The 20,140-nt window shown below is 40.8% G+C and overlaps 1 protein-coding gene across 2 annotated transcripts in view; it reads right to left on the reverse strand.

Annotated features, from left to right (window-relative positions):
- The window catches only part of TMTC2 (transmembrane O-mannosyltransferase targeting cadherins 2), a 459,093-nt gene that overhangs the window by 239,482 nt on the left and 199,471 nt on the right, over window positions 1-20,140 (reverse strand). For both annotated transcript variants that reach the window (XM_069764402.1, XM_069764403.1), the window contains exon 3: window positions 11,776-12,604. In XM_069764402.1, the coding sequence (XP_069620503.1) occupies window positions 11,776-12,604 (829 nt within the window). The remainder of the gene's footprint in view (window positions 1-11,775; window positions 12,605-20,140) is intronic.

The following is a 20,140-nucleotide window of genomic DNA, read 5'->3' on the forward strand; positions in this document are numbered from 1 at the left end:
GTCATCCAAGTAAACAATCAGGAATTTATCCAGATACTCACGGAAGATGTCATGCATAAAAGACTGAAACACAGATGGAGCATTGGCAAGTCCGAACGGCATCACTAGATACTCAAAATGACCCTCGGGCGTATTGAATGCAGTTTTCCATTCATCTCCTTGCCTGATTCTCACCAGATTATACGCACCACGAAGATCTATCTTAGTGAACCAACTAGCCCCCTTAATCCGAGCAAACATGTCAGATAACAATGGCAAGGGATACTGAAATTTAACAGTGATCTTATTAAGAAGGCGGTAATCAATACACGGTCTCAGCGAACCATCCTTCTTGGCTACAAAGAAGAACCCTGCTCCCAGTGGTGATGACGATGGGCGAATATGTCCCTTCTCCAGGGATTCCTTCACATAACTGCGCATAGCGGCGTGTTCGGGCACGGATAAATTAAATAATCGACCTTTAGGGAATTTACTACCAGGAATCAAATTGATAGCACAATCACAATCCCTATGCGGAGGTAGAGAATCGGACTTGGGCTCTTCAAATACATCCTGATAATCAGACAAGAACTCTGGGACCTCAGAAGGGGTGGATGACGAAATCGACAAAAATGGAACATCACCATGTACGCCTTGACAACCCCAGCTGGATACCGACATGGAATTCCAATCCAATACTGGATTATGGGTTTGTAGCCATGGCAACCCCAACACGACCACATCATGCAGATTATGCAACACCAGAAAGCGAATAACTTCCTGATGTGCAGGAGCCATGCACATGGTCAGCTGGGCCCAGTATTGAGGTTTATTCTTGGCCAAAGGTGTAGCATCAATTCCTCTCAATGGAATAGGACACCGCAAAGGCTCCAAGAAAAACCCACAACGTTTAGCATAATCCAAATCCATCAGATTCAGGGCAGCGCCTGAATCCACAAACGCCATGACAGAATACGACGACAAGGAGCATATCAAGGTAACGGACAGAAGAAATTTTGACTGTACAGTACCAATGGCGGCAGACCTTGCGAACCGCTTAGTGCGCTTAGGACAATCAGAGATAGCATGAGTGGAATCACCACAGTAGAAACACAGACCATTCAGACGTCTGTATTCCTGCCGTTCAACTCTAGTCATAGTCCTATCGCACTGCATAGGCTCAGGTTTAACCTCAGGCAGTGCCGCCAAATGGTGCACAGATTTACGCTCGCGCAAGCGTCGACCGATCTGAATGGCCAAAGACAAAGACTCATTCAAACCAGCAGGCATAGGAAATCCCACCATGACATCCTTAAGAGCCTCAGAGAGACCCTTTCTGAACAAAGCTGCCAGCGCAGATTCATTCCACTGAGTGAGTACTGACCATTTCCTAAATTTCTGACAATATACTTCTATATCATCCTGACCCTGGCACAAAGCCAGCAAATTTTTCTCAGCCTGATCCACTGAATTAGGCTCATCGTACAGCAATCCGAGCGCCAGGAAAAACGCATCGACACTACTCAATGCAGGGTCTCCTGGCGCAAGAGAAAATGCCCAGTCTTGAGGGTCGCCGCGCAAAAAAGAAATAATAATCAAAACCTGTTGAATAGGATTACCAGAAGAATGAGGTTTCAAGGCCAGAAATAGCTTACAATTATTTTTGAAACTTAGAAACTTAGTTCTATCTCCAAAAAACAAATCAGGAATAGGAATTCTTGGTTCTAACATAGATTTCTGATCAATAGTATCTTGAATTTTTTGTACATTTATAACGAGATTATCCATTGAAGAGCACAGACCCTGAATATCCATGTCCACACCTGTGTCCAGAATCACCCAAATGTCTAGGGGAAAAAAAAAAAGTGAACACAGAGCAGAAAAAAAAAAATGATGTCAGAACTTTTTCTTTCCCTCTATTGAGAATCATTAGTTTGGCTCCTTGTACTGTTATGTTTGCTAATGACAGGTGTTATGAAGGCAATCCAGAAACACAGAGTGCTTAGCGATCAGAGCGCACACAGTGATCTGACAAATACCCAAAAATAGAAGAACGAGCTCTGAGACGTGGAAACTCTGTAGACTGCACACCTGATCCTATCCTAAACACAACTAAAAGCGGCTGTGGATTGCGCCTAACAACTACCTAGGCAACTCGGCACAGCCTAAGAAACTAGCTAGCCTGAAGATAGAAAAATAGGCCTGACTTGCCCCAGAGAAATTCCCCAAAGGAAAAGGCAGCCCCCCACATATAATGACTGTGAGTAAGATGAAAAGACAAAACGTAGGGATGAAATAGATTCAGCAAAGTGGGGCCCGATATTCTAGGACAGAGCGAGGACAGTAAAGCGAACTTTGCAGTCTACAAAAAACCCTAAAGCAAAACCACGCAAAGGGGGCAAAAAAAAACCACCGTGCCGAACTAACGGCACAGCGGTACACCCTTTGCGTCTCAGAGCTTCCAGCAAAACAAAAGACAAGCTGGACAGAAAAAAAGCAACAAAAAAGCAAAAAGCACTTAGCTATACAGAGCAGCAGGTCACAGGAACAATCAGGAGAAGCTCAGATCCAACACTGAAACATTGACAAGGAGCAAGGATAGCAGCATCAGGCGGAGTTAAGTAATGAAGCAGTTAACGAGCTCACCAGAACACCTGAGGGAGGAAGCTCAGAAGCTGCAGTACCACTTGTGACCACAGGAGTGAATTCAGCCACAGAATTCACAACACCACCCCCCGAACTAAAAAGAGTATCCCACAACAGCGCAAAAAAGGGGTATCTATTAGATTAACCAATTATGAAGCTTTGACTTCAGAAGCACACAACTACTAAAAATCACATGACTACATAAGGGGTCTATAGTAATTTTTTTAAATCATTTAATACACATACCTTGCATGGTTATATATGCAAATTGTCTCTTCAGAGAAAGATTACTAGAATTCTAGCGCCACATATTGGAAGCAACTATTCTAAATAGGTGGTGCTAGAGTTGTAGTCCTCTTCCTCTCTGAAGAGAGAGGAGCATGTATGGCTTATAAGTCTCCTCACTTTGACATGCCAAGCTTGGCTTGTGAATCACCACAGGGAGAAACATTGCAAGGTTCTAAAAATTCAGATATAGGAATATTTGAGATAGAATCTCTTAAACCACTTCCTTTATAAGCCACAGATTAACACAAAAAATCATTACTCATCTCAAACAACAAATTATTTATCGATAACTCAAAATTCAAGCTTTTTTTTATTCTTTATCACTGGTAAGCGAGTTTCAAGCTTAACCAAGCCTTTCACGACCGTTATAACTAGAATATTTTTATTATACAAACAAAACAGAAATGTGTCTGCTGAAAAGCTCATTTGCCTTGACTTTTTAATTTACAGTAACATATAATGTATGTACAGGAAATTAGTCTGGATGAACACAATGAAGTATGAGATGGAAAAAAAATAGACAATAGCATTAAGTTCACAGTGACAATACAAATTCGTTGTCAAGCTTTTAAATATTAAAAAAAAATATATTTATTGTAACGTAAAGCACATTATTACAATTTCCAGAAATGTCAAATAAGGTAAGCATTACCTTTTACAAAATATTCTGCAACCTTATTAGGAGTCTATAAAAAAAAGAATAATAATTCTGCTACCAACCGAGCTTTCCTGGACTACTCTCCTGTGCGCGATCCATCCTAACCCACCTTGCTCAAGACTCTTGCTTCATTCGACAATGTTACAGGTCTGTTGAATTTATATTATACTGTTGTCAGAGACAATTTTGGAGACACAACTTGTTCGAAATTCCTTCCATTAAAGATCATACCACATTGTGGGATTTAATTAAAGGTAAAGAAAAGACAACCCTTCAAGGTTTTTATACACGTGTGAACCCAACAAGTTTTTCACAAGGAAGACGTTTCAAGAATGTTGTTATTCCTGAAAAGTCCTTTTGGCCGTTTTCTGGGAGAGCATTATTTTTAAAACTCGTATTGTCTTAACTAGTAAGCTTCAAAATCGAAACCTCCAGAAAAATGTTCATGACACTCCTTTTAACCGCTTGGTGTCTTTGGAAACCTGAAGCAGTCAAAAGACTGAAGATCCGTATAACAAGATGATTATACAATACTATACATTTGTTAATTCTTTTGAGCATCCATTTAGCACTTCATCGGGAACGTTATAGAGTGTACCCGCCTGAAAAAGACATTGTGTACACGTTCTCTTCTCTGCACCTCAATTTTAGGATATCTACATACAACATCTTTTTCAGGTGGGCCCTCCAAAAAATACCCTAAAACAGCACACAAAGGAATGAACATATGCACTTCTATGTGAAAACGCCTTGCTGTTCATTTTTTCAGCCTTTAGAAGATCACTCCTCATACGGAGGTCAAACTGGACAATATGTGCAAAGCCTGCCCGACAAATATCAACATTTTTGCAACATTGGTTGTCTAAATTAGGTCTGAAACCTAGTTCAGTGTTGAAAGCCAACATGGACAATGTATATATCATAAGAAGAATGAACTCACAAATGAATCCATACACTCTGGATAACACCAAAGTCATACATCAAAGAGACCATAAGCTGTAAGGGCAGGGGTAAAAAAAACCTGTGAGGCAGGAAAGCAATTGTGTGCCCTGTGGTGTGGGGCCTTTTTTCTATTGATAGAGTAAAGAGAGCACCTATATGTGAGATGGACATCTTGTCTGGACTATTGGAAGGTCCATAACCCCTGTGGTGTTTGGATTACCAGCCATTGTTCTGGATGGATATCTATTGACTCCAACCCGAATGTAGTTGAACCTGTCCTCAGGCCACTTGATACAAAAACCATTTGGCTATATACAAGGAAGCCATCTACAGGAAGATGAAGACCACTGTAATCATGTTTGACCCTCTAATCCTTTCTGGACCTAAAGGTACCATCACACTAGACGATATCACTAGCGATCCATGACGTTGCAGCGTCCTCGCTAGCGATATCGTCCAGTGTGACAGGCAGCAGCGATCAGGCCCCTGCTGTGCTGTCGCTGGTCGGGGAAGAAAGTCCAGAACTTTGTTTCGTCGCTGGACTCCCCGCAGACATCGCTGAATCGGCGTGTGTGACACCGATTCAGCGATGTCTTCGCTGGTAACCAGGGTAAACATCGGGTTACTAAGCGCAGGGCCGCGCTTAGTAACCCGATGTTTACCCTGGTTACCATCCTAAAAGTAAAAAAACAAACGCTACATACTTACCTACCGCTGTCTGTCCCCTGCGCTCTTCTTCTCTGCTCTGGCTGTGAGCACAGCAGCCGGAAAGCAGAGCGGTGACGTCACCGCTCTGCTTTCCGGCTGCCTGGCGCTCACAGCCAGAGCAGAGAAGCAGAGCGCCGAGGACAGACAGCGGTAGGTAAGTATGTAGCGTTTGTTTTTTTACTTTTAGGATGTTAACCAGGGTAAACATCGGGTTACTAAGCGCGGCCCTGCGCTTAGTAACCCGATGTTTACCCTGGTTACCGGGGACCTCGGGATCGTTGGTTGCTGGAGAGCTGTCTGTGTGACAGCTCTCCAGCGACCACACAGCGACGCTGCAGCGATCCAGATCGTTGTCGGTATCGCTGCAGCGTCGCTTAGTGTGACGGTACCCTAAGACTGCTACCTTCAGGAAAGCATTGACATCAACAGCAGTATGCAGGTTTCTGAAGAACTCCAAGGACTATAACCTGGGTGGTACCATTATGCAGAGGTGTTACAGGGATATGCAATGTATGGGCTATGTCTTACCATGTGAATGATATAAAGGTCCAAGGGGTAACATTCCTCCTTGTGGAGAGCGACACGTCAAGCCTGACATACTAAGGTGAGGAGACTTAAGCCACAATGTTCCTCTGGGAAATATGCAAATGATCTCTTCAGAGGGGAAGATTACTAGAACTCTAGTGCTACCTACAGGAAGCAGCAATCCAAGCAGTCAATATCAACTCTCTAAGGAGCCTTGTCACATGACTTGGGATGAAAGCCAAAACCTCAATTTGCAGACACTGTGTTTCCGGGTACTGCCCTTTGTCAGTGCAAACTCAGAGATCTAGTTTGACTGGGTGAGAGGCAAGGCATCTGACCAGGATTCAAGGGGTACATTTCCTTCTTGCGGAGAACGACATGGCTTGACACGGCAGTACCATGAAACAAAGTGTCTGCAAATTGAGATTTTGGCTTTTATCCCACGTCAAGTGACAAGGCTCATTAGAGAGTCGATACTGACTTTTAGGATTGCTATTTCCTATAGATGGCACTAGAATTCTAGTCATCTTCCTTTCTGAAGAGACACTTTTTTATAAAGGTAGCACACCAAACTAGTTAGGCATTCTTCTTACTTCCCACCCTCTCCTATTCCTTTTCCCTCTCATTGTGCCCTTGTCCCTTAGTTAGATTTCCCTTATGTATGTCAGTGTAAATATCCTATTTTAATAAATCCCCTTTTAAAGATCCAAAACCCAGCAGATTCTACATCCAGTCCCCGATTAGAGCAGCCATTGTGGCACATATACAGAGTAGTTATAAGATGAGCCTCATTCATTACGAGATGTTTGCCACTTAATTAGACACATCTTACTCCAGCACTGTCATTAAGATTGCCAGTCCTAATAAATTAAATAAGATTTTCCAAGTCAGCATGCAGCTTCTGAATACCTTCCACAAACAGCACTATAGGCCTCTCCTTCACATTCACCCCCAGTATAATCCCATTCATAGCCCCTCATATATAAATACACCTATGCGCTTAGAATCCCCACTGCCTGCAACACACCATCACATACAGCTTAAAATGGTCAATCCAAAAATAGAAAGTAATCCCTTATCCATGGGATATGATATAACTTGCTGTTTGTTGTGGATCCAAGTGCTGTGACCCCCAGAAACCCAAGAAGGAGCCTCTAGAACCCCAAGAACTATAAGACTGGAAGAAATAGCTGAGCGCTGTTCTTCACTTTCTGCAGAATTCTCAGACAACGAAGAGAGCGTTTGTCAAGCACGTGAACCTCTGCTCTATTCAAAACTGTACTATGCAGTGCCTGGTTTTCAGGTTTGCTGAATGGACACCCAACAATCAGCTATTTTATAAATAATCCTTTACGGCATCCTTACCCAAGGGCAGTATGCTACAGCAAGTCTGCCGAACGCTGTATATAAAGAAATATATATACAGTTAGGGCCAGAAATATTTGGACAGTGACACAAGTTTTGTTATTTTAGCTGTTTACAAAAACATGTTCAGAAATACAATTATATATATAATATGGGCTGAAAGTGCACACTCCCAGCTGCAATATGATAGTTTCCACATCCAAATCGGAGAAAGGGTTTAGGAATCATAGCCCTGTAATGCATAGCGTCCTCTTTTTCAAGGGACCAAAAGTAATTGGACAATGGACTCTAAGGGCTGCAATTAACTCTGAAGGCGTCTCCCTCGTTAACCTGTAATCAATGAAGTAGTTAAAAGGTCAGGGGTGGATTCCAGGTGTGTGGTTTTGCATTTGGAAGCTGTTGCTGTGAGCAGACAACATGCGGTCAAAGGAACTCTCAATTGAGGTGAAGCAGAACATCCTGAGGCTGAAAAAAAAGAAAAAATCCATCAGAGAGATAGCAGACATGCTTGGAGTAGCAAAATCAACAGTTGGGTACATTCTGAGAAAAAAGGAATTGACTGGTGAGCTTGGGAACTCAAAAAGGCCTGGGCGTCCACGGATGACAACAGTGGTGGATGATCGCCGCATACTTAATTTGGTGATGAAGAACCCGTTCACAACATCAATTGAAGTCCAGAACACTCTCAGTGAAGTAGGTGTATCTGTCTCTAAGTCAACAGTAAAGAGAAGACTCCATGACAGTAAATACAAAGGGTTCACATCTAGATGCAAACCATTCATCAATACCAAAAATAGACAGGCCAGAGATAAATTTGCAGAAAAACACCTCAAGAAGCCAGCTCAGTTCTGGAAAAGTATTCTATGGACAGATGAGACAAAGATCAACCTGTACCAGAATGATGGGAAGAAAAAAGTTTGGAGAAGAAAGGGAACGGCACATGATCCAAGGCACACCACATCCTCTGTAAAACATGGTGGAGGCAACGTGATGGCATGGGCATGCATGGCTTTCAATGGCACTGGGCCACTTGTGTTTATTGATGACATAAGAGCAGACAAGAGTAGCCGGATGAATTCTGAAGTGTACCGGGATATACTTTCAGCCCAGATTCAGCCAAATGCTGCAAAGTTGATTGGACGGCGCTTCATAGTACAGATGGACAATGACCCCAAGCATACAGCCAAAGCTACCCAGGAGTTCATGAGTGCCAAAAAGTGGAACATTCTGCAATGGCCAAGTCAATCTCCAGATCTAAACCCAATTGAGCATGCATTTCACTTGCTGAAATCCAGACTTAAGACGGAAAGACCCACAAACAAGCAAGACCTGAAGGCTGCGGCTGTAAAGGCCTGGCAAAGCATTAAGAAGGAGGAAACCCAGCGTTTGGTGATGTCCATGGGTTCCAGACTTAAGGCAGTGATTGCCTCCAAAGGATTTGCAACAAAATATTGAAAATAAAAATATTTTGTTTGGGTTATGTTTATTTGTCCAATTACTTTTGACCTCCTAAAATGTGGAGTGTTTGTAAAGAAATGTGTACAATTCCTACATTTTCTATCAGATATTTTTGTTCAACCCTTCAAATTAAACGTTACAATCTGCACTTGAATTCTGTTGTAGAGGTTTCATTTCAAATCCAATGTGGTGGCATGCAGAGCCCAACTCGCGAAAATTGTGTCACTGTCCAAATATTTCTGGCCCTAACTGTATATTTCAAGAAATGGTGTAGAGGAAGGAAAATTCCCAAATGGAGAGAAGTCTCCTTATCATTTGTAAATTCTTGGTTGCATTGACAACCATTTTAGTAGCCATCTGATCTTTTGCATACGACAAGGTTGGTTCACCTCCATTCCTTTTCAGCCAGAACAAGAAGTGCAGCTATATTTGTCTTCACTTTTGAATAACGACCTATCGTCATAATAACAAACTTAGCAAGGACAGCCAGACACAACAACAGAAAATTGCTAAACCAAACAATATTCACATCTTTGTATATTCACTAATCTTTATACAATCAATTCAAGGCCAATCTAAAACTTATAGGAAACATAAGTAAATATTACTAAAACAGTTATGTAAAATGCTATATCTAGCACAGAGAAAGTTCCAATAAAGATTTCTAAATGATGGTCTAAACAGCAGCAGGGGTTCAATAAATATCTTTAGCAGGCCTTTTTTTAAATTATTTCACTAAGGCCTCTAGTACACTATTACGCATCTACAATATGGATGTATATCGAATATGGACATGTCAGTATTCCATCAGTGTTTGATACATTTTTTGTATCCCTTATTCATTTTCTTTTACTATTGGACAAAAATTAATCATTGTTTGCCTGAAAAATAGGAACACGAATTAAAACCTATACAATTTATAAAGTACTAAAGCATCTGTATTTCAAGTACTCTCAATGGACTTTAACAGGTGTATCTTATCAGTAATATGGATCAAAATAGCTAGCACAAGATGTGTTTTTCAAAAACATGTGAAAGAAGCGTCTGTGTGAAAAGCACTTTTTGGTTTACAATCGCAACGCATTTCAATCCATGAAAAACAAATGAGATACGGATGACAAATACATTTGTGAGAGAAGGCCAATAGTCATTTGTTTGGACAACAGAGAAAATAAGTATTTGATACACTGCCGATTTTGCAAGTTTTCCCACCTATAAAGAGGTCTGTATTTTTTATCAAAGGTACACTTTAACTGTGAGACACAGAATCAAAAAATACAAACCATAAAATCACATTGTATGATTTTTAAATAATTAAATTGCATTTCATTGAACAAAATAAGTACTGGATCCCCTACCAACCAGCAAGAATTCTGGCTCTCTCAGAACTGTAAGTTATCTTGAAGAAAGAAGAAGCCCTCCTACTCTGCACTTATTACCTGTATTAATTGCACCTGTTTGAACTTGTTACCTGTATAAAAGATACCTGTCTACAAACTCAATCACACTCCAACCTTCCACAATGGCCAAGATAAAAACCGCTGTCTAAGTACAACTGGGACAAAACTGTAGACCTACCCAAGGTTGGGATGGGTTACAGGACAATTGTCTAGCAGCTTGAAGAGAAGGCAACAACTGTTGGCACAATTATTACAAAATAAAAGAAACACAATATGACTCATTTTTCCTCGATCTGGGGCTCCATGCAAGAATTGCCTCGTGGGGTAAGAATGATTCTGAGAAAGGTCAGGAATCAGCCCAGCACTACATTGGAAGACCTGGTCAATGACCTGAAAAGAGCTGGGACCACAGTCTTAAACACTACCGTTAGTAACACACTATACCGTCATGGATTAAAATCCTGCGGGGCCTGCACAGTCCCCTGCTCACGCCAGAACATGTCCAGGCGCAATTTAATTTCGCCAATGACTATTTGGATGATCCAGAAGAGGCATGGAAGAAGGTCATGTGGTCAGGTGAGACCAAAATAGAACTTTTTGGTACCAACTCCACGTACCAGGTTTGAAGGAAGGAGGAGGAGTACAACCCCAAGAACACTATCCCAACTGTGAAGCACAATGGGGGAAATGTCATACTTTGGGGGTGATTTTCTGCAAAGGGGACAGGAAGACTGCACCATATTGAAGGCCGGATGGATGGCTGCATGTATCGTGAGATTTTGGCTAACAACCTCCTTCCCTCAGTAAGAGCACTGAAGATGGGTCTTGAATGGGCCTTTCAGCATGACAATGACCCAAAACACACAGCCAGGGCAACTAAGGAGTGGCTCCCTGAGAAGCATTTCAAGGTCCTAGCCAGTCTCCAGTCCTGAACATAATAGAAAATCTTGGAGGGAGCTTAAACTCAATGTTGGCCAGCAACAGACCCGAAACCTGAAAGATCTGATGGACAAAAAAACAAACAAAAATTTCTGTACCAAATATAAAGTTTCATTTTTCTATTGCATCAAATACTTATTTCATGCAATAAAATGTAAATGAATTATGTCAAAATCTTACAATGTGATTTTCTGGATTTTGTTTTTAGATTCTGTCTCTCACAGTTGAAGTGTACCTGCGATAAAAATTACAGCCCTCTTCATTCTTTGTAGTTTGGAAAACTGCAAAATCTGCATTGTATCAAATACTTTAAATATTTCCCCCACTGTATGTTTGAATTTTCTCTGCATGATTCGACAATCAAAAATCAATTAAAAATAAAAATCGCACAATAAAAATGGGTTGCAAAAGGGTGTCAATTCTATGATACCCACAAAATAATCATACATGATTGTGATATAAAAAGTAAAATCACTACGTGATCGTGTTTTAACCTCTGTAAATTAGGAGACACAAAGAAGTGCAGAAATAGTCTTACTAGAATTTGGATATGATATCCTAGGTACAGGACATAATGACGCTGTAAATGCATGTTTTAAAGCTTATATTTCAGCACCATCTTGTAAGTGCATAACAGCGTGAAAGACTAAAAAAACAAGCACTAAACTTGCCACTCATCCTGGAATGGTTTGTTTAAAGGAACTTAATGAGGGTATAAGGACATCCAATCTGTTACCTCGTAGATTAGGATGCAAGAAACCTCATTAAAACACATAATGGAAACAAATGTAGCAAAACGTGCAATTAAAACAAAAGTATCATTGTCAAACGATTACCAACTAGACAACGGAGTGAAACACGGGTTACCTTTTGCTGGGTTGACTTGTATTCCTGATCTATAGAGCATCTCTTCATTCTTCCAATCCCCATTTCTAACAACAGTTTTCAGTCCATAAAAAAGAACTAATGCAGCGGCAGCATAAAAAATTAGGTTTTTCAGAAAGTTTTTTTGGGCCTTTATATAAAGAGCTCGGGCCCCAACAGTTATTAGTAAACAGAACCCCATACTGGGAATATAAAGTACGCGCTCAGCTATAACAAAGCCAACATAGAAAAATAGATTACTAGCGGGCACAAAGGGGATTATCAATAGAGATAAAGCTAAAACAACAATGTTTTCTGTAGAAGGAAGTTGCAATCCATGGTTAATATGGTTTTTTACACCATTTTCAAGTTTTGAGACAATAATAGTCCCCGACTCAGAGTTCTTGTATTCTAAATCTGATTGACAGCTATGGCCATTAGTATTCTGCTTGCCATTCATGAACACTTTCCCATTGCATTCTTTTTTTGTACTGGAGCTCTTGAGACTTGTGTAGGCAAGGAGGAAAAGCAAGACGTAAAAGGCCACAGTGTGTATATTCCTCCAGTCAATGACTGATTTAATCAGAGGCACAGCATCCATCGACCAATCAAAGCTGAGTGTGTCAGGGCAAAAAAGCAGCCAGAGGTTCTTAGTTGGCAAGTATAAGAAGGTCATGGTACGTGTGAGTAAAATTTCACAATCCGCAGCTGGGTTGTCAGAATTAGAAAAACTTGGTGGTGTGTTACCCATCCAGTAAAAACGAGAACCAAGCAACAAGGCTCCACAGGCAACCAGAAGTCCAATGCTAAGTATAAGAACCAAGTTCTTGCCCTGTAAGCAAAGTTAAAACAGAAGAAAAAACTGTGGTTAGTCAAAAAACTAATATAATGTGATAAAACTAAAAACAGCAAACAATCAAAGTGGACAGAGCATTCTAAGTTCTATACACACAAGGGATCAACACAAAAAGGATTATCCGCAAACTATACTGAATAATAAAATATTCATGTATCATTAATTTAATCATTAGAGAGAATTATATTTTTCACTCTGCAATTTTGATGCAATGATGTGCAGCTAAGAGCCCATGTAGGAATGCAAGTTTAAGACCTTATTTTTTTAACAAAAGGTATGGATCTCACTGTTGGAACCCACATCAATCAGAGATTTATAGCATCTCTACTATGTATGTCACTTGCGCCTGGGATGAGAATAACTCTTAAAAAGCAAATTGGTTTCAGCACAGTAGTCTGGCAGTCTCACGGCCAAGAAAAAGATTTCCGCTACAGTGCAGGATCATGACTCATTTAACCATAAAAAGTCCAAATCCTGATGCAGCATATCAACAGACTAGAACACTACCACCACCATGCTTTACATATACTAAGGTAGTTAGAATAAGAGATTTCCAGTTCAAAATATGTTTTGCTTTACTGTACATTTCTTTAATTGCAAGTGGAGATTGGTGAAAAATTGGGTATGAATAGGATCGCGTCTTGGTCATCACCTATTAATCCAATCTTTGGTGTTTTTATACTGCCTTCACACCATGCTTTACAGATCCACACTCCCACATGTCAAAAGGAGGAACATATTCTAGTACAAAGGAGAAAGGAAGTGTTCCAAAACTAAATATTGGGACAGTTTTTCATATAATTTGTACTAGGATCGATTCAAACATCTGAAAGGAAAAATAGATTTACAGAAGAGCAGATCTTTTGACCATAGTGTGAAGGAAGTCTTGCTACGTAGTTGGGAAGTCATAGAGCTGAGGTTAGATAGGTTTTGCAAGTCTTTGGATGTTCTTCAAGGATGTTTTTCTTCCTCGATGAGTTATTACTGTGTCCTTGGAGTAATTCTGGCAGACCCAACACTCCTGGGAAGATTAACCACTGCTCCAAGTATTCTCCATTTGGAGATCATACCTTTCACTGTGGTTTTGATGAATCCCAGACATCTACAAATTTCATGTTAACCCTTTCCACATTTTCTTTTTACAATTTGTATTGGATTTTTCGTATTATGGGGAGGCAGTTAGAGTCTATATATAGGGAGGTTGTGATTCAGCTAGCTGTAATCAAGCCTGTGTGTTCGTTCTGCAAAATGTGATTGCCAATTAAATTTGAGCAACTAGAAGGAAATGCACAACTTCTTATGGATGCTGAAAAAGTGCGTTCCTTAAATAAAACCGTTAACAGTTTAAAACCCTGCTGGTATGTCCACGCAAGATGCAAGTTGAGGCAATTTTAAGACTCAACATAGAATAAGTGGTGAAATCTGCAGTGAAGATCCAAAGGATAAAACGACATGCCGAAGATGTAGAATCCACGCAGCTGGGCAATTTCCATTCTACTTTATGCCGATTTATTTTTAGCAGTGCATGGCTGTGATTTGGTAAAAATTTTCAACTATAATCTGAACCTAGGCTTCCTTACTGACAGAAAATCTCAATCTCTGCTGCTAGAGGGGCAGCATAAACCTGAATCCAAAATGGGGAGACACAAAGGAAGGAAGAGAATTGTCCGTGAAAATTTCTAGATTAGCAAATCACATTTTTGTCTACGAAGGTAATGACTACAGTACATTTAAATGGCCACCATATTGTTACACTGGCAGAAACCTGTACTAAAATATTAATATGACAGGTACCTGTGAGTATGTGCAGCAATAAGCTCCATGGCTGTGACCCGGTGATAACCTTTAGCCCAAGTGATCAAGATAACTCCAGGTCACAGCAGCCGCTCAACATTCAGAAAGACATGGTGAACATCAGTGTGAGCAGCCTTCTCTTATCCTCATACCCCAGTATTAGATCAGAAAGACATATGGGGTAGGGGGTGTCAGTATACTTATTTCTGCTCAATATTAAGCAGTACAGTGAATGTTAAATGATCATTATTATGTTAATATAGAACAGAAATAATTTAACCCTATTGTACCGGCTCTACACAATAGTGAAGGCCTCATGGAAAAAATAATTGCCCACCCCTGCTGCAGACCAACTGGCTATTTAACTAAGAAGTACAACCCTAGAGAAGACTCTTAAAGGTAACCTGTCACTCCCAAAATCGAAGGTGATCTAAGCCCACCAGCATCAGGGGCTTATCTACAGCATTCCGGAATGCTGTAGATAAGCCCCCGATGTATCCTGAAAGATGAGAAAAAGAGGTTAGATTATACTCACCCAGGGGCGGTCCTGATCCGGTTCTGGTCCGATGGGCATCGCGGTCCGGTCCGGAGCCTCCCATCTTCTTACGATGACGTCCTCTTCTTGTATTCACGCTGCTGCTCCGGCGCAAGCATACTTTGTCTGCCCTGTTGAGGGCAGAGCAAAGTACGGCAGTGCGCAGGCACCAGGAAAAGTCAGAGAGGCCCGGCACCTGCGCACTGCAGTACTTTGCTCTGCCCTCAACAGGGCAGACAGAGTACGCCTGCGCCGGAGCCACAACATGAATACAAGAAGAGGACATCATCGTATGAAGATGGGAGGCCCCGGACCGCGACACCCATCGGACCAGAACCAGACCGGGAACGCCCCTGGGTGAGTATAATCTAACCTTTTTCTCATCTCTCAGGATACATCGGGGGCTTATCTACAGCATTACAGAATGATGTAGATAAGCTCGATGCTAGTGGTCTTAGCTCACCATCGATTTTGGGGGTGACAGGTTCCCGTTAAATGACTAGTTAGTCTGGAAGCAGAGACTTCACATACTGTGCTCAAAAAGCAACAAGTGTGAATAGCTCAGCAATATAGTAAGGCAAAGGAAAAGAGTGGCAGAATCAGGTGAGAGGTATTTTACTTTTCTTTGAGCAAGTGAAGGTCCTCTTTAAAACACACTATATAATAAATGGATAGGCAAGAATATTGTAACACATGCCTGTTATACTTAAACAAGAAAAAATAATTGACAATTTATAAGGCCTGGTGTAAAACGGATCATGAATCATTCATATAAAACAAGACTGCACAATAATTTAATGACATAAAAGCACTGTAAAAGAAGATGCGCTTAAACTGCTTTTGTTTACAGGCTATATGGCTCCTAATCATTTGCAGAAACGAGGAGATTTGGATTCTTGCAAACAAAATTTCCATCATTCCAACACAATCCTATAATCCACTAGGTTTTCAGATTATCACCAAACTGTGCATCGCAAAGCAAGCCTTTAGGTTTTCCAATTATGTAAAGTATTCAGAAAGAGTATCGCAGCAGTATCGGTGTTGTCTGGTATGGCTACCATGGAATTTAGACCATGGCAGTTACAATTCGGCCTGTGAAGACATTGCAAACCAGATGCCTGACATACTCGATGTCACTTATTAGGCGTCTCATAAGAAAGAATGAGGAAAGAAAACAAACACGGCATTAGACGTGATTACTTTCTATTTCTGGGGCTACCACACAGGCAGCTGTCCTCGTGTGATCAAGGAAAACCATTTCTTATTTTGAAAGTCATTTATTTGGACAATAGGGTTAACATCAGGCCACTTCATCCCAGTGGCTCACTAATTTGTAAAGGCTGGAGGAATGAACTTCCTTCTACAATATTATTATCCAATCATGTCAGTAATAATCGAATGTTTAACATCGGAAGGCTCACTCATCTTCACTGTCAATGGTGTGAGAGTTCACAGGCTCTGTTGAAAGGTAGCTTCCACCATAAGAGAAGAGATCACATTAGTGAGTCACCACATGTATGCAGACAATCGGCCAGGGCGATCAGTCAGCGATTGAGGCTGACTGATGACAACGCCGGCATTTCAGAACCACTCTGAGCAATGCTCATCCGTCTTCAGTGTCCACAAGCACTCTGTTCTAATTGTGTCTTTTCAGCATCATGCGGTAAAGTGATTGGGTACATATGGACTCACTTAGGAGCCTTGGTGTCCACAGATGGATGCAAGCAATCAAATCTTCTGTTTAGAATCGTGTCTTAATAGGTTTTCTCAAAGTTGCTTAGAAGAACCATCTTCAGGTCCAATTAGCATTAATATTATGAATACATTGTGCCAGCATTTTTGTTTTGTATTTATATTTCAATCACATTTATACTGGTAATGCTACTTTAAAAAGTTATCTCTCAGCTGCCCTCCGTTGCCCAATTTAGTTAATACTTGAATTGCCCATAATGTGTCAACTATTGAGACTCTTCTTAGATCTCGGACTTGTACCATTCCCATTATACTTTCTGGAAACTTATGTACACTGACATCTGTTTTTTCCACTTTGGGGTGTATTCTTGCACACTGACACGGTCCCAATAAGAGCCTTTAGACTGTGTTGTGACGTGACCATCTTACAAGGGGAATGCTCATTTGTCAATTTATAAATGTCCAATAGAAATAAGAAAGATCGACAGCCAGACAAAAAAAATAAGAGAGGAGTCAGAATTGTTATTTCATGATGAATTCAACTTCTTTAAAAAGAACCTGTCACTTGCCATAAATATGTATTTTTGCATGGTATAAATAACAATGTTCTCCCGAATATGGTTTTATTTTTCTTTTGTTTGCCTCTCCATTCCTGAGATATAGTTGACTCCTTATAGCAAATGCACCATCTCAGGACTAGTGAGGAAGAGGAGCAAAAAATAAACAATGCAAGAATCAGAAGAACAGTGGTATTTACAGCAGGTTAAAAAAATGCCAATTGACAGGCTCTCTTTAAAGGGAATGACATCACAATTGACCTTTTTTTTTAGCTATTAATATGGCCATACAGGTTATAGACTGCTGAATAAACTATTACCTGCATGTCTCATATTAGATTTGGTTTTGATAAATTATCTTTTATCGCTTTATATAAATGACATCTTCCAGCCTCTGAGGAGAATATTGTTTGGAAGATAGCTCTGCCTCCAGAGATTATTTTACATGAAGGGAAAGTCGCCAGTGTGAGACAAGTAACCAACACAGAACAGGAGAAATCAAATTGTCTTCTTGCAAACACATTTTTTACTTCTCTCTCAGCTTTGCTGTTTTGCAGCAATATTGCAACTCTGTCAGCCTGTGAGATGGAAGCTGAAGCTGAGGTATAATCACACACAGCTCTGCAGTGAGATAAGAACAGAGAGCAGACAACCGGGTGCGATTGCAGCTTTCGCCTAGTATAGTTATGCCCCTGGTCAAGGGCACACACTCGATAGTGGCAGACCATGTAGCTGCTCAATGACTAGCAGAAAAAGTGTGCCTAGTCCTTCTTGTATTATCCCCTTTACTACTGAGTGACAGCAACCTGTGTAGAACACCCTTCTCCAGAGAATGGCATTGCAAATCCTAGGACTAAGTCTGGATTGGAAGATACAATATTCTGTGACGATTGATCTTTTTATGATACATCTCTACAGAAGTCTGAGCAACATTTGTTTTGTTTCCACAAGGAGCATAAAAAAAATTTAAACTACGTTTTACAGATGCAATAAGTACTTGCAGCATAAATTGAGCAACGCTGCTGATTTAAAGTCCACAGCATGTTAATCTATGGTGTGAATGTTATCGCAGATTTCAGAGGTTGAACTGTAAAAGCTGAAATAAGTGATTAAACCATACTATTTTCACAATGATAGCCGCAGAATTTTTTCATGATTGTGGATTGCGCCGAGATATAAAGGAAGAGCCACAGCAGAAAGGCTCAGTGGGAACATACCCTTTAGGATTACTCCTTATTTGACAGGACAACTCCACTACTAAGAGGCAACTCTAAACAATCGCTAAAGCCACTTAGTATTCCTCCATAATTACAGCTTCAGCCGAGTGCCTAAATAAACTGATGAATATTCAGTCTAGCCTCTACTCATGGCCAACAGAAATAGCACTGGCTTTGCTAATTATGTTTCCCGCATCTGCCATCAATTACAAGTTTTGAACCCAAGGAAACTTCTAAATTAAAAATAAGAAATGCAGACAAGAAGGAGTCTTATGGTTCATTTATCAAGCAGGCAAGGTGATATTACATCACACGTATTATTTCCCAGAATAATAATTATGGTTTATCCCACAAATGATATGTGCACTGAGCATAACAGATGAGATTTTATGAAGCCCCTCATCTCTCAGTGGAGCACTGTCTGCTCTGATCATTGCTTGGTAAATGGACAACTGTGATGTATCTAGACCAAATTCTGTGGTAGGCATATGAAAAGCGGCAATGTTAGTTGCAGCTTTTTACAGTGTTTCACAACCTTTTATAAAGAGTTATATACAAGAGTTTAAAGTTATACATTGTTACATAGGTTGAAAAAGCCAGATTACTTACCGGTAATGCCCTTTTAATGAGCCACGACAGCACCCACAATGAGAGAGGGATCCGCCCATAGGAACAGGAAACCTACAGAGATAAAAGGGCGGTCCCCCTCTCCTACTCAGTTGTTTTTCAGAGTACAAGAGGAACCGCCGTTGTTAAATTAGTATAAATATATCCACAATTTGTTTGTATGTTATCTATATTCACCCATGAGAATATCTTGTGTTAATAACTATTAGGGTGGGAAGTGACAGGGTGCTGTCGTGGCTCATTAAAAGGGCATTACCGGTAAGTAATCCGGCATTTTACCCTTCGCCACGACAGCACCCACAATGAGAGATTTTCAGAGAACCTTCACCTGGGTGGGATCACCGTACTAAGGACGGCTCTCCCGAATGCCAAGTCAGATGCAGAAGATAGATCAAGTCTATAATGTCTATAGAAAGTTGAAGGCGACGACCAGGTTGCGGCCTTACATATGAGCTTGATGGAGATGTCTTTATTCTCCGCCCACGAGGATGATACGGCTCGAGCTGAATGCGCCTTTACTCCCTCTGGAGGATCTTTGCCCTTTGACAAGTATGCAAGATGGATAGCCTCTCTGATCCACCGGGACAAGGTAGCTTTTGTGACCCCGCGGCCTTTTCAGTGACCCTGAAAAGATACAAACAGAGCCCTACTCTGACTGCAGGACTGGGTTCTCTCTATGTAGCTTAGGACTGCTCTTTTAACTTCTAACATATGCAGTTTCTCTTCCTCTGGATTTAGTGGATTATCAAAAAAGGAAGGTAGGAAAATTTCCTGAGATCTATGGTATTTTGTCGCTACTTTAGGGAGATATGATGGATCTGGTTTGAGAACCACCCTGTCCTGATATGTCATTAAGAATGGAGGGTCTATGGAGAGGGCTTGGATGTCTCCTACTCGTCTGGCCGATGTTAAGGCTATCAATAAAGCTACCTTGTATGTGACATTTTTTAGAGGGATAGAATCTAAGGGCTCAAAGGGAGGTCCAGTTAAGGCGTCTAGAACTAGATTCAAGTCCCAGGGTGGTAGACGTGGGACATCAACCGGAGTACATCGTTCACCTGCCCTAACAAATCTTGCTATCCATCTATTA

This window comes from Ranitomeya imitator, chromosome 4, assembly GCF_032444005.1.
Source record: "Ranitomeya imitator isolate aRanImi1 chromosome 4, aRanImi1.pri, whole genome shotgun sequence".
Classification (NCBI taxonomy): Eukaryota; Metazoa; Chordata; class Amphibia; order Anura; family Dendrobatidae; genus Ranitomeya; species Ranitomeya imitator.